This window comes from Capricornis sumatraensis, chromosome 2, assembly GCF_032405125.1.
Source record: "Capricornis sumatraensis isolate serow.1 chromosome 2, serow.2, whole genome shotgun sequence".
Lineage (NCBI taxonomy): Eukaryota > Metazoa > Chordata > Mammalia > Artiodactyla > Bovidae > Capricornis > Capricornis sumatraensis.
Window position 1 is genome coordinate 184,892,129 of NC_091070.1, and position 15,960 is coordinate 184,908,088.

The 15,960-nt window shown below is 41.2% G+C and overlaps 1 protein-coding gene across 3 annotated transcripts in view; it reads right to left on the minus strand.

The window, feature by feature from the left end:
- The window catches only part of NFIA (nuclear factor I A), a 624,340-nt gene that overhangs the window by 119,130 nt on the left and 489,250 nt on the right, over positions 1-15,960 (minus strand). For all 3 annotated transcript variants that reach the window (XM_068965476.1, XM_068965477.1, XM_068965478.1), the window contains exon 5: positions 1,219-1,336. In XM_068965476.1, the coding sequence (XP_068821577.1) occupies positions 1,219-1,336 (118 nt within the window). The remainder of the gene's footprint in view (positions 1-1,218; positions 1,337-15,960) is intronic.

Below are 15,960 nucleotides of genomic sequence, written 5' to 3' on the forward strand. Positions count from 1 at the left end.
TTCTGCACCATTCTTTTCTTTGTTGTCACAGTCCAGTGCTAAAGCCAATTTGTAAAAGAATACTGTGGGTTTAATGCCTAATCCCTTTCCCTCTGGTACAGGTTATCTGGAGACAACAGGATCTTGCAAAATGCTTCATTCTGATTTTGGCTTCGTGACCCCGAGGGGATCAAGCACCCTGGAATCGTTATCTGGTTGTGTTCTTTCAGCTTCACTCTTTTAAAGGTCTCCCGGTGCAACAGTGCTTGTGATCTGGCCCCACGATGCTCTCGGGCTGCATCTGCTTTTACATCTTCACACTAGGATATCACATAGTCGCATCTCTCAGAGCAGCTCCAATAGACTGCATTTTGAGAACTTTCAGGGCGCAGTAGTAGGAAAAGAGCTGAAACTGAGCGGTAACGTTTGCTGCGGGCATGGAGACTGGGACTGTCGTCACCAGGGCCAACTTTCTGCCAAACTAGCCAAACCACTTTTCCCTAGTCAAGCCTTGTCCTGAATTTTCTGAGAACATGCCATTTTCATACTCCATCCTGCCTCTATGTCTTTGCTCATGTCTTCACCCCACCCAGAACACCATTCTATGACTTTCCATCTCACTAACTCCGACTAATGCTTACAGTTTACAGCGGAACACAACTCGCTCATTTTGGATAAAGCTGTCTTTAACTATTTTCAGCCCATGCCACAGAACTGACTGACTGATGTGTATATGTGAGTCTGCATGTATATACGTGTATGTGTGTGTATACATACATACACATATGTGTGTGTGTATATGTGTGTGTGTGCGTGTGAGTTTATGTTGTTGTTTAGTTACTAAGTCATGTCCGACTCATTTGCAACCCCATGGGCTGCAGCCCACAGGCTCCTCTGTCCATGGGAATTCCCAGGCAAGAATACTGGAGTGGGTTGACGTTGCCTTCTCCAGGGAATTTTCCTGACTCGGGGATGGAAACCACATTTCCTGAATGGGGAGGTGGATTCGCAGTCACTGAGATACCTGGGAAGCCTCCCCCTCCCCACACGCACACAGAGGCACGCCGCCTGCACATGCGCTCTCTCCCCTCAGTGACACTGGAAATCCACTGGGGCTGAACTCACTTTTACCATCTATTACCAGAGGCACACTGCTAAGCATCTAGTAGGCCCAGAGTTAAAAATCAAGGTGTGTAAACTATGAAGTTTGACCTCTTTAAGAGCCAACAATAAAATTACCTGGTAGAGGATGTGCTGGGTAAAGACCTCCTCATTGCTCCTGGACTCATGCTGTAGTATGAAGAACTTTCTAAATCTGAGAGAGAAAAATTGGGACCAGTTCCTGCAGCTATTGGTGCTAGAATTAAAAAAAAAAAAAGAAAGAAATATCAGGTAAGGTCTGTGAATAAAAGATCAATGAGAGCATATTTCAGTGTTCCATTTAACACACTTTATATTTGAATTTATATGGTTAGCTTATCCAAATTTATCAGTAATGAACTCAGACCTTAAAAGAATTCTGACAATAAAAATCCTCTGCATCAGAAGGACATATATTTTCTATAACATACCTTTCATCTTTCCTCTTTTTGTGTAATGGTAAATTGTCACTAAGGTTGCCATGTTCCTGGATGCTTCTAACAAAAATACCTTCACATTTTGGTCTGCTACTTTTCTTGAACGACCAGCATTCCCTGGGTTTTTCTAGCTTTGTTTGATCGTGATAGCTTACACACATCTGTATTCTGGAGTTAGTTCTGAGCTGCAAATTCATCTTTCGCAGGTCACCTAATCCCAATTTCATGTGATGAGAATGTGTGATTTCCCCTTACTCCCAATCCCCTCAGCACCCTGCATACATCTTTACTGTCTGTCCCACCTTCCAGTTTAAGGCAAGGTCCTCAAACTATGGTCCCTGAGCCATAATTTTTGTAGATAAAGTTGTACTGGAATACCCGCACAGCTTCATTTACATATCATCTCTGCTTCCACACTGCAAGAGCAGAGTAGCTGTGACAGAGCCCGTATGGTTCACTATGCTGAAAATATTTCTATAGGAAAATCTGTCGACCTCTGATTCAAGGGACTGTTAAAAATAACTGACTGCACATGATTTTCAGGGCTGACCCCTGTGTGAGATGTGATTCTCTGCACATTTTATATGTCCTGGAGCCTGTAGATATCCTGTTTACAGTAGTTTAATAAATATTTTTAAATGAATAAATAACATCTATCAATCCTAAAAGACAATTCTGTGTAAAATTAGTGGTGTAATTATATACATGCAAGGGATCTGTTCTTTTGGAAAATTATACAAGGCAGGAGCAATAGATGTATTTTTTTTTTTTTTTGTCTCAAGGCATTAGTTTGAGAGTTTTAAAGCCCATAGAAGTGGATATATAAATAAATTAAATAGAGGCTCATATCCATAAGAAGAAAGGATAGTTAGGAAAATCATGAACCAAGGACTTTCACTCTTTCAACCAATGATTACTGAGAGTCTGCTACTGCCAAGGATTATGCTGGGTAAGGAAGATACTTAAATGAATGACATGGTCCCTACCCTGAAACAGCTCTAGAGAGTTAGGCTGACAGATTAATTTCAATACAATCTGATAAGTCCTTTGCTAGCTGTTAAGTTGCTTCAGTCGTGTCCGACTCTGTGTGACCCCATAGACGGCAGCCCACCAGGCTCCCCCGTCCCTGGGATTCTCCAGGCAAGAACACTGGAGTGGGCTGCCATTTCCTTCTCCAATGCATGAAAGTGAAAAGTGAAAGTGAAGTCGCTCAGTCATGTCCGACTCTTACCAACCCCATGGACTGCAGCCCACCAGGCTCCTCCATCCATGGGATTTTCCAGAGTTATTCTTAAATAGATATGGCTGCATAGAAGTGGGTATCTGACTCAGCCGAGGGATAAGAGGTTCAAGGGAGTAAAAGGGCCTCAGCAAATGTGAGGCCTGGGAAGAATGTTAAAAGAACAAGCAGGATTTATCCATTAGAGGAATGGAGCATTCTAGGTAGAGAGAATAGCATTTATACAGGTAAGAGAACATAAAATGTGTATTGGATTATGATAACTTGGTATAATGTGGTATATATTAATAATACATGGGGAAAGAAGGGAGATTTAAGGTCAGGTGGTAAAGAACTAGCTTGCCAATCCAAGAGATATGGGTTCCATCCTTGGGTCAGGAAGATCCCCTGGAAAAGGAAATGGCAACCCACTCCAGTAGTCTTGCCTGGGAAATTCCATGGACAGAGGAGCCTGGTGGGCCATGGGGTTGCAAATGAGTCAGACATGACTTAGCAACTGAAGAAAAACAATAACAATATGAAGGGTAGGTAGATTTCTTCAAGGAATATGAATTTGAATTCATTCAGTTCTTGTTTATAAGCTATGAAGCTCTTATAATACTCCACTATAACAGGACTATTGGGGTTATGCTACTAGTATCTAATATAATCCCTTACACTAAGAGGCAGTCAGTAAGCATTAGTCACATGTAACTGATTGTTAGTCAAAGGAAAACCAACAAAGTACAGGAATGCTATTGTCAAATCTGTACCTGTAAGCTAGACACGCCACCTGTCAGGAGGATAAGTATGGGGTGGGGGGGGGCAGCTGAAGAATATAATCAATAAAACCAGCTGAAGAATAATACAAATCGACTGAGAGCAGTCGAGTCATTTAAATAAGAGAAGATGGGGGCATGGTCCAAGGGATAGAAAGGAGGAGCCTGGAGACAGCTGTTTAGGAGCTGAAACTGAGAACATGTATTGACTTCTGGAGTGTGGTAATGGTGGAAAAGGAGTGGTGCAGGATAATTCCTAGGACAGATGCTGGGAAACTGGGGAGACTGTGAAGCCATAATAAACTATGGAAATAAGAAACAGCATGAGGGGCAAAGCAATTTCTAAAATAAACACTTAGTTGTTTGATAATGGCAATGGCTAAACCTTAATCACAACTACCGTTATATAAAAATAGTCACTGCTAAGGAATAGAAAATACTGAAATTCACATAGACTTTCTGAAATTCAAAAACATCTCTCAATGACTCTAATCAAGGAAGGTCTTTACTTCCCAAACAAATGGTTAGGCTTGACAATGAGTGTAAACAGAGTTCTAATGAATAATTTTGCCAGTCATTCCCTAATTTGCTTTTTATATGAAACTTATTTGCATAACTTCCCCTTTGATTCAGAGAAGGCAATGGCACCCCACTCCAGTATTTTTGCCTGGAAAATCCCATGGATGGAGAAGCCCGATAGCCTGCAGTCCATGGCGTCACGACTGAGAGACTTCACTTTCACTTTTCACTTTCATGCACTGGAGAAGGAAATGGCAACCACTCCAGTGTTCTTGCCTGGAGAATCCCAGGGATGGGGGAGCCTGGTGGGCTGCCGTCTCTGGGGTTGCACAGAGTCGGACACGACTGAAGTGACTTAGCAGTAGTAGCAGCAGCCCCTTTGATTTCGTAATACTTTATGCCTTAAATTGGCCATGGGTGCAGAGGGGATTGCCATTATGGGGGCATGGGTCACCCCTCTTAGCAACCTGGCATATAATACGTGTTTTTTTTTTTTTTTTTTTTAATTTATTTGGCTGCACTGGGTCTTGGTTGTGGCACACGAGTTTTTCCATCATTCCTTGCAGCATGCAGGATCTTTTCCAGTTGCAGCATTTGCACTCTTAGTTGTGGCATATGGGATATAGTTCCCTGACCAGGGATCGAATCCAGGCCCCCTGCCTTGGGAGTGCAAAGTCTTAGCTACTGGACCACCAGGGAAGTCCCTTAACAGGTGCTTGCATTTTGTGCCTTCATGGAGCTTAGAGATTGGCATCTCTTGTTAACTAAAAAAGAGGATAAGGCTAGATTTAAATTTTCTTCACAAGTTTCAAGATGAGGTTGAGGCTTCAGCCGGATGGAGCACTGTGGAAACTGGATGACCCCACACCTTCTTGGAAGAAAACACAGAGCAAAATGTAAAGAAGATGGACTTAACGAGAGAAGTCTGAGGCCCTCTATCTGCTGGTGAACATCCAGTTGCTCTTACATTTAACACTTTTATCTATCATGCTCTAGGGCTTCCCGGGTGGCGCTAGTGGTAAAGAACCCAACTCCCAATGCAGAAGAAATAACAGATGCGGATTCCATCCCTGAATTGGGAAGATCCCCTGGAGAAGGGAATGTCAGTCCACTGCAGTACTCTTGCCTGGAGAATGCCATGGCCAGAGGAGCCTGGTGGGCTACAATCCGTAGCGTCACAGAGAGTTGGGCATGACTGAGGTGATTTAGAATGCATACACACCATCATGCTCTACTCTAGAAAATGTACTTTGCCTTGATTATATTTTTAAAATGTCAAGGGAGCCAGAATAGGTGAAGGAAGAAGAATACACATGTGCATATGGTGTGTCCACTTCTCAGAAAGAATAAAAAAATAATTAAGCCCACAGAAACGTTCCTTAACTTGCCTGTGTATTTCCTTCCTGTGAGCTGCTTAGTACACTGTAGCTGTAATCTAACAACACTGGGTGTCCTGGCAGCATGTGACACCTCCCTTAGCACCGATTGATTTCTGCTGAATAACATCAGGATTTGGCAAACTGATTATATATGTCTTGAGTTTTAAAACCTCACTAAATTTCTGAAATGAGACTGGGTTTCACACCTGGGTTACATAACCCTAATAACTCACAGATCCAAATTCTGCTTTCTTCAAAAGAGTCTTGTAAGCAAAAATCGTCCAGTCCTGTCTGTGTGTATGGTTGGTATGCATGTCAGCTTATTGGAGTGGATTCTAATTCAGTGAAACTGTGACAGCCAAAGAGAAAGGCTTTTTTATATCTGAGGGTAGAGGTCACGGTCAAAATATCAGTGCAACGCACTGGGTATTCTCAGTGCCTCTAATCTGGAGAACAGGATGTCTTGCCAAGTCACTAACAATTCAAAAGGTGGCCTTTTGGTAGGCTTTTCTGAGTACCTGGGGGGCTCATGTTTTGAGAAGCACTTTATTTATTATACCTAACCTAAATCTTAAACAATATTTTCAGGAAAGGTACATTTTCTAGATGAGGCGAACTAAGCCCTGGAGTGAGGTTAAATCACTTGCCCTGGATCACAAGAAAGGCAAGGAAGAGAGACAGCCAGGATTAAAATTCAAGGATGTCTGACCTCAAAAGCTGGGCTTTTCCTGCCATACCACCCTGAATTTCATGTACAATATTGGTCTTAAACTTGAAATGATAAAAGGGTATATATTGTATCTGCCCCCACAGGATTTATAACCTAGTGGAATAATAAAAAAATTATACCTGAATATCTAATGCAAGGCTAAAAGTGTTAAATCTCACAGGGGAAATGACTAGAATGTGTTCAGTTCAGTTGCTCAGTTGTGTCCGACTCTTTGCGACCCCATAAATTGCAGTATGCCAGGCCTCCCTGTCCATCACCAACTCCCGAAGTTCACTCAGACTCACATCCATTGAGTCGGTGATGCCATTTCAGCCATCTCATCCTCTGTTGTCCCCTTCTCCTCCTGCCCCCAATCCCTCCCAGCATCAGAGTCTTTTCCAATGAGTCAACTCTCCTCATGAGGTAGCCAAAGTACTGGAGTTTTAGCTTTAGCATCATTCCTTCCAAAGAACACCCAGGACTGATCTCCTTCAGAATGGACTGGTTGGATCTCCTTGCAGTCCAAGGGACTCTCAACAGTCTTCTCCAACATCACAGTTCAAAAGCATCAATTCTTCAGCGCTCAGCCTTCTTCACAGTCCAATTCGCACATCCATAAGTGACTACTGGAAAAACCATAGCCTTGACTACACGGACCTTTGTTGGCAAAGTAATGTCTCTGCTTTTCAATATGCTATCTAGGTTGTAGTAACTTTCCTTCCAAGGAGTAAGCGTCTTTTAATTTCATGGCTGCAGTCACCATCTACAGTGATTTTGGAACCCCCCAAAATAAAGTCAGCCACTGTTTCCACTGTTTCCCCATCTATTTCCATGAAGTGATGGGACCAGATGCCATGAGCTTCGTTTTCTGAATGTTGAGCTTTAAGCCAACTTTTTCACTCTCCTTTTTCACTTTCATCAAGAGGCTTTTTAGTTCTTCTTCACCTTCTGCCATAAGGGTGGTGTCATCTGCATATCTGAGGTTATTGATATTTCTCCCGGCAATCTTGATTCCAGCTTGTGCTTCTTCCAGCCCAGCGTTTCTCATGATGTACTCTGTATATAAGTTAAATAAGCAGGGTGACAATATACAACCTTGACGTACTCCTTTTTCTATTTGGAACCAGTCTGTTGTTCCATGTCCAGTTCTAACTGTTGCTTCCTGACCTGCATATAGGTTTCTCAAGAGGCAGGTCAGCTGTTAGGGAGGTTCAAAGGAGTAATAGATCTTATTGGCTTGTGGGATCAGAAAAAGGGCTGCCTCCCGGAAGAATGGGTGCTTAAGCTGAGCTCTCAAGGCAAGTGAGGGTTTAAAGAGGCCCAGAAGAAGATAGGAGAAGTTTCCTAGGCAAAAGGGAGAATGTTACGTAAGTTTGGAGGCAGGAGGTAAGAGAGTGATCTGTGGGATCCATGACATTTTCTGAGAATGGCAGTGATAGAATAATTATCGAATCTGAGGAATGTTGCCTAGCGCAGGCTTCCCAGGTGGCTCAGTGGTAAGGAGTCTGCCTGCCAATGCAGGAGATGCAGGAAATGTGGGTTCAGTTCTCGGATTGGGAAGATCTCTTCGAAGAGGAAATGGCAACCCACTCCAATATTCTTGCCTGGGAAAGTCCATGGACAGGGGAGCCTGCCGGGCTACAGTCCATGAGGTCACAAAGAGCTGGACACGACTGAGTATGCCTGTATGAGGAATATGAGCACAGCAACAGCACACAGATTGAACACTGGGTGACTGTAACTCTGGAGGCGGGGAAATCAGTTGACAGGTTGATTTGGGAGTCCTGGCCAAAGGGAACAGAGACCTAAACTATGCTGTCCAGGATGAAAATAAAATTTTCACACTTGGTATCTGTCACCTCTTCCAGGATAGTGAATAGGTATAAAAGGCAAGTTTCTAATTATACACAATGAAAGAGCATAAATAAGCAAATAATCATATTATGCTAATAAAGTATCACAAAGATGTATATAATGAAATGTGCTAATGATGGTATTATGTCCTTTTTGCAAATCAGGGAAACGCATCTGCCCAGGATGTCAAGCTGGGCTTCTGAAGCTAATGACTAACTGCTTGCTGGTTTGGTACAGAGATTATGGCCACTGCCAATCAAACATGGGGATCCTAAGGAAGGACTGGACCAGCCACAACACTTCCTTTCTGCTTGATATATTGTGAAACTGATTTTTCTCCATGTGTACTTGACCATAGGCTTCATCATTTTTTATCTCTTATTAATATATAAGATTTTCTACCCAACTAGACTGAGTGCAATTTAAGCTCTGTAAGGATAGACATCCCAGGGCATAGAAAAAGTGCTGGTCAGGGCCTCGGAGAGACTGTTTATAGAGTCTAGCCCTGCCAATAACCACCAGAGGAACTTGGTTAAGTCACTTAAGCTCTTTGGACTTCATAATGCTAGTAATAATTATAATAAAAATGAGAATCCACTACCACGGTCATCACCATCACAACAACAAGGACTAACACTGACTAAGCATCACTTCTGGGCAGACACTGGCTAAGAGCTCTAAGTACCTCATCCTATTTAATCCTCACACCACCACTAGGGAGGACTGAGGCATGAGGGGGGTTAGTAACTTTTCTAGGTCATGAAATTGGGGGGTTACACCAGGTGGCCTTTAATCCTACAGATCCCACAGTCTCTTTTATATCCCCAAACAGCTGATGATCAATAAATATGTTTTGAATTAAGAAGAGTAAATATCTATTCTCTCCATTTGCACCCCCTCCCCCCAAACTTTAAGCAGTACAAACTGACACTTAGAAATCTGTAAATACACATAAATGGTGAGAAAGGGCTTCTCATTGCTCTTAATTAGCACTGCGATTAGTTCAACCTAAAGCATTTGTGGATTTTTGCTCCACTGAGGAGTTTTCCGCAAAAGGTTAACTTTGGGGAATTGTCTCTTAGATTTTATTCCTAAATCATTCATCCCCCTGCCCCCACCCTTCTTTCCTGTCATCTGTAGAACGTAGTCTTTGTGTCATTTCTTAATAAATGGTTTGCTATTAAGGAATCATTACAGTAATGTGGGCTATTGGAAGAAAGGGGTTACTTTAGTAGCCAACCCTCTTAATGACCTGCTCTTCAGTACACATTAGTAGTTGGATAAGGTTGTGGTTATTGAACTTCTGCCATCCACCAGAGACAATCTGCTCAGGCTTGCATTGTTGGAAAGAGAGGATGATGGAAAAAAAATTTTTTCTATCCAAAATTTCAAGCTACTCTGCCTGGGAGATGACAGGGCACTGAGTTTACAACTTGCTTAATGGGAATCAGTGGGGAGTATTACCTAAACGACCAGTGTGGCCAGTCTATGGTTAAAAGCACATCTTCTCTGAGAGGCTGCATTCAGTTGTTGTCGTTCAGCCACTCAGTTGTGTCTGACTCTTTGCAACCCCACGGACTGCAGCATGCCAGCCTTCCCTGTCCTTCACTATCTCCTGGAGTTTGTTCAAACACATGCCTTTGAGTTGGTGATGCCATTCAGCCATCTCATCCTCTGTTGCCTTTTTCTCCTTCTGCCTGCAATCTTTCCCAGCATCAGCGTCTTTCCCAATGAGTTGGCTCTTCACATCAGGTGGCCAAAGTACTGAAGCTTCAGCTTCAGCATCAGTCCTTCCAAGGAATATTCAGGGTTGATTTCCTTTAGGATTGACTAATTTGATCTCTTTGCTGTCCAAAGGACTCTCAAGAGTCTTCTCCAGCACCACAACTCAAAAGCATCAGTTCTTCGGCACTCAACCTTCTTTATGGTTCAATTCTCACATCCATACATGACTATTGAAAAAACCATAACTTTGACTATATGGACCTTTGTCGGCAAAGTAATGTCTCTGCTTTTTAATATGCTGTCTAGGTTTGTCATAGCTTTTCTTCCAAGGAGCAAGCATCTTTTAATTTTGTGGCTACAGTCATGGTGTATGGTGATTTTGGAGTCCAAGAAAATAAAATCTGTAGCTGTTTCCACTTTTTCCCCATCTATTTGCCATGAAGTGATAGGACTGGATGCCATGATCTCAGTTTTTTGGATGTTGAGTTTTAAGCCAGCTTCTTCATTCTCCTCTTTCACCTTCATCAAGAGGCCCTTTAAGCCAACTCTTTAGTTCCTCTTTGCTTTCTGCCATTAGAGCAGTATTATCTGCATAACTGAGGTTGTTGTTTACCAAATATTTATGGAGCAACTCTAATGTGCCAGGCACTACTCCAGGTGGTTGAGATCCATCAGTGGACAAGATATATAAAAACCCTTGTCCTGGTGGTGTTTACATTTTAAAGATTAAAAATCACACCTGGCCCTCCCTCAAATCTGCATGACAACTAAACAAGATGGAGTAATGGCCAATAGGTATTCCCCAAGAAAGACTATGAGTGGATTTCCAACTTCTAAAATAACTACTGAAAGAAAAGAGAGGTACATTTCTCTCTAGAGTACATACTCTAATACATTCACTGAGACTTTGTGAACTTGTACTTTAAGACTAGAGGGGACAAAAAGAGTCCAACAACAGCACACAGTTCTGAGGGCCCAGCACAATTTAGTGTTGTTTTGCATGCTAGTGGCAAAGATCTTGTAAGAAAGTCCATGTCACAGGCACAAAGGAGTGAACATGGGAAAACACTTGGTCTTCTTTCTATCAAAGGCGCAGTTGTAAACGTACAATGCTATGAAAACTCAAGCAAATCTGGAATCATCGTTAAAGGGAATTAACTTGGAAAGTAATTTATGGCAAGAAAATTCAACTCCTTTGTTATCTTCCTTTCACCATAATATGCTTCCTGAGCACTGCCTAGGAGAAAGGGCTTTTAGAAAGAAAAAAAATAAGTATAGTAAAATTAACTCATTTTATCAATTTGTGCTCTCGGCCAGAGTTTCCTGACTGTGGCTACGAGGGGCTGTAAAACTGATGAATTTGCATGGAAAAAGAAACCAGTGTAAGTAATTTGTGTAAGAGGGAACACGGACATAGACTGCTATAATTCAGACGCCCTGCAGATAGCAGACTGCTGCAGTGTGAGCAGTTATGGGTTAGAAAAATGACCACACTGCAGTCAGTCTGACTTGAATGGAAATCAATCATAAAGGTACTTTCTCTGCAGCTCCAACACCACAGTCTTCAGCAACTCCTTTGCCAAGCAGATTTCTGGTCTGTAAACCATGTGCTGCTCTCCTTTCCCCTTTCTTCCATTCTGAAAGATCCGGCCAATGAAGGCAGGGAGTGTGTTTTTCCAGAATGGCACATAAAAGACAGGCACTGAACTAAAACAAGGGTTTCCCTCTATGTGAAAATGAACTTCCCTGCTCTTATAAGATTGAAGCAATGTTTTTTATGAAATGAAGTATTAAGTGTCAAAACCCAGCAGAATGTTTTAACCCTCTCAAAGGCATCGCTAACACAGAGCACCGTTTTCACACATTCATGTTTTGAATACCCAAGGTAAGGAATGAGTGTGCTTGGGGTGGCAAGAAGGTAAACAGAGGAATTTTTATTTCTAAAAAAATTTTTTCTTTTACTAAAATAAGAACCATTCACTGATGCCCTCCTTCCTCCCCACTATGAGCCATGAAGATGGTTCATCTTTGATAGATAATTATTAGGAGTTCAATTTGTCAATAAAGCATACTCAGGCACTTTATCGATAATCATAAACTCCAGTCTTGGGTCTCAATAAACTTCCATATCTACTCTATAAAGTGAAGGACTGTCTGCTACTTATTTCTGTATTCTAAGCACACAGTAACTGATGCTTCATACATTCACATCCAACAGATGATTATTGAGTTGAACTAAAATTATATGAGCTTGTTAATGAAAAATGGTGAGGAACTAATATTTATCAAGCATTTATTGTGTGCTAGGCAATGGAATAGGTGTTTTATTTGAATCATCTCATTTCATCCTTGCATGGGGACATGGAATGTGTATTTGTATTTATTCTCATTGACAAGTAAGAAAACGAGCTGTGCGGTTAAGCAGCAAGATCAGGATCACAGAGCTAAACATGTGACCGAGCACGGGCTTGAGCCCAGATATCTAGATACCTGCCAAAGAAACAGAGGTGAAACACACATTTCTCCTTGTCTTTCCTTCATCACTGGTTACCGGAGAGATGAATTTAATAAGATTTAAATAGAAAAATATTTATCACCCACCACGTAACTGGCAAAATGACTATCTCATCCTCTCCCTTCTCACTTCTTTCTTTTTAGAGTTCTGAGTGTCAGGCAGTGCCTTCACTGGGTGAAGAGCCAGACACATGGTCCAGCTGAGCAACCCACAGTGGGGTTAGTGATGCTGACGCGTCTCTCGTACTTGTGGCTTCTGCCTTTGGGACCGACACTGATTATCTGCATTTTAGAGTATTATCTCGTCACAGCTTTTGATTGAGGTCGAATGTGGTACCCATTTAGTATACGATACAGCCTGGGCCATGGGATTAAGTCTTTCCTGACAGGGGATGGATCTGATGGCCTAAGAGGTCTTTTCACCACAATGGTCTATAAACCAGGGATGGGCTTCTAAAGTAAGCCCCTTAACCAAGAGTGCACTGGGACTATCTGACTATTAGCTATTAGGAAACCAAACTATGTCAACAGAGTCCCATTCCTACAACCTACAAATCCAGCCATCTTCAACAATTCTCAATATGTTCAGCAAGACCTGTTTAGTTTTTTTTCCCTCTTCCATCTATTGAAAAATTCTGGGTGCTAGTATGTCCTCATATCAGTCACATATTGGATTAAATCAGTTCCCAATATCTGACCTAAAATGTGGCTTTTCTGAGTGTGATTCCCATCAGTCTTGTCCTTGACATGCCTATAGAGTCATCAGCAATGGTCTCTATAATCAGCAAGATTTAGTGAGGACACTACATTCCAACAAAACTCTCAGCATAGTATTTGAAGTCTTATTGTGGGGTAATGTAAGAATTCTGTCAGGCTTTTGGAAATCCCCAAAATGTCTTTTAGTTCCCTAAATGTTACCTATTGAATATAAATATCTGCTCTGTAAAAATCGAGGCTTATGAGTGCATAAATAAAGACTTACTAAAAACTACATTGGCAGAAATTACCTCCAGCATGCTGGGATTTTTATGTCCATAATGAAAAAGAGAGTGAAATTTTCAAATACTATAAAACCAAATACTTTTTAAACCTGAAAAAACCCACAGTATGGCTGGCCACTTAAAAAATTGTTAACATGTCAGTGTTTAGACTGAGGATTTTTAAATATCTTGCTATCCATTCAAAGCCCTGGAAGAGAAATTTCCAGGGTAACATAGAAACATAGGCTTTGGCTGAAAGCTTGAGGAATAAAAATTTTGGGGATTCCTAAAGTAGACGAATTAGATCTAGTATTGGAATGCTCTTATTCTATCAGAATTACTAACTCTGAAGGGGTCACTAGAATGGCCCTTGTAATAAACTGATTTTTAGAACATGAATTCTATAACCAGCCCCTGTTAATTTATACACACACACACACACACACACTCAGCACATACACACACACATATTTTAAATAAATTTGCTGATAGTATGGTCGGCTCAAAGATCAACTCTGAGTGAAAGATCAGAGACCGAATCCCTGTTCAATAATAATCACAGTAGTTCCACTGCCGAGCATCTGCTATGTGCTGGATGCTTGACGTTTTCCACTTCATCCTTGAAACACTCCTGAAGGGGGTTTCTATTTCCATTACTCAGACACAGGCCCAGCACACAACCGGTACTTAATAAATCCTTGCTGATTGAATAAATGATGGTTAGCTATGAGGAGAACACAGTTGAGAAGGGTTACATGTTGCCCAAAGTCACCTCACAGAGCCAGGTTACCTATTATCTCTGTAACTATTTTATAATACCATGATGCCATCTTGTATATGATTTTATGTAATATATCATCCGAAGAAAGAATTACCTAGAAAAGATGATAAATAGAGGAACAGATGAGCAGAGATCGTAACAAAATAGTGTGTACATCAAGGTGTTAAGTGTTTTGCTTTTTCCTGAGTCAAATCTTTATAATAAAAATATTCACAGTCTGGCAAATTTAGCAGAAGACTCAGCTAAGAAAAGAAAATGAGAGGCTGTCTAAATCTTGCCATAAGAACTCACTGCTTCAACCAGGAAGACTGTAGGGGTGTGTGTGTAACACACCCTTCGTGCACAGCATTGACTGATGGGTCTGCGGATGTCATGAGCTCGTTCTTATCCTAGCTCTAATTTCAGCTGAGATGGTGATCATAACACCACTGCCAGAGCGTACAACAACGCAGAGTATATGCACATTTCAATTTGCAGGTAAGGGTGGGAGCACTCTTTTACTTTATGTGGCTCTTTCTCAAGTGGGTGAGGAGAGTAGGACAGGAAAAAAAATCATGTTTGGCCACACGTAGTGTGAGCCAGGATTCAGAAGAATGAGTAGTTTGATGAAAATTTCTATTACTGCCAGTTCATTCCATTTGTTGCCAGCCTTACTGTCCACATATTCACCCCAAATATGTCAAGAAAATTAAAAGAAAAAATTTATACTACAAAACATCCTTCTGAACTAACTCAATTTCAGTATTTATTTTGAAAATTTATTGAATTATAGTAGAGGAAACCCACTAAATTAAGCCAGTAAGACTGGTATTTTTTTTTTCTTCCTAAGAGTATGGCAATATTTATTACTTTATCTCTCTATGAGGGGCTGATTAAAACTAGAAAATAAAACATTTGCAATGTCATAATACATTCAGAATAAGGTAGCTTTGACAGGCAAAGTGAAAAACAGATACAGGGCCAATCAGCATTCTCTACTTCATAATGCAACAGATTTTCTTGAAAAACTGCACTTTGGAGATAGGCATTTTGATTTTTTTTTAAAGGAACTGCTACTCTTTTGTGTGCTGCACATGATACCCTCACTCTGGAAGAGGTGCCATTGACTTCTACAGATAGAAAATGTGTGAGATTCATTTTAAAATTACTAGTAGAGCCTGCTATTGACCATCTAATTATGCCGAGTTCCATTTATAAACATAGCTAACCACTAAGTTTATGGAGACTTTTTGTGCTGCTTTAATAGGATATTGATCGAGAGCATAGTTTGAGTGGACTGCCATTGAATTGTGTAATGGCAAACAAGAGGCAAGGTCACAGCCACTGTTCACGCTAGGGCTGCAGTCTATTTTTTATTATAATCTTTCTGGTTCTTCCCTTAATGCTCAAGCCCAAATGGTTTCTTTCAAAAGAAGAACTTGCGTAAGAATATAACCTTAGTTTTAAGAATAATTTCCATGCCCTGATCAAAGGCGAACCAACAGGCTACTTGTTCAGAAAAGAAAGTTTCATATCTACTCCACTTTAATGAAGACCTAAAATCCAGCAAATATTTAAAATGGCACCCCCGGAGGACAAGGACATTCGGAATCTCTTATCCTATACGAATTTCTTCATGAGTCTTTCTTTGCAAGAACATTTTGTAATTTTTCAAGTTTGGGCTTGACCCTGTCAAAGAGATTCATTTCCTCGTTGTACCTTGGAGGCGAGTTAATTCTGTTGTAGTAGCTCCATCGTGGCAGGTTAGACTGTTACCGAAAGAGTTCCTACTAAACTGCTGGCCAGAAAACCAAGGGTGTGGATGTGGGTTCCCCAGAGACGCACAAAGGACCTAGAGACTTCAAAAAGAATTTTACGAATGAACTGCAAGTTGGATCTTAGCAACGATTCCTGTGTGAGAATACAGAAGAGTGTGCATTTCTAAAGCAGCAAACAGCCACTAGGG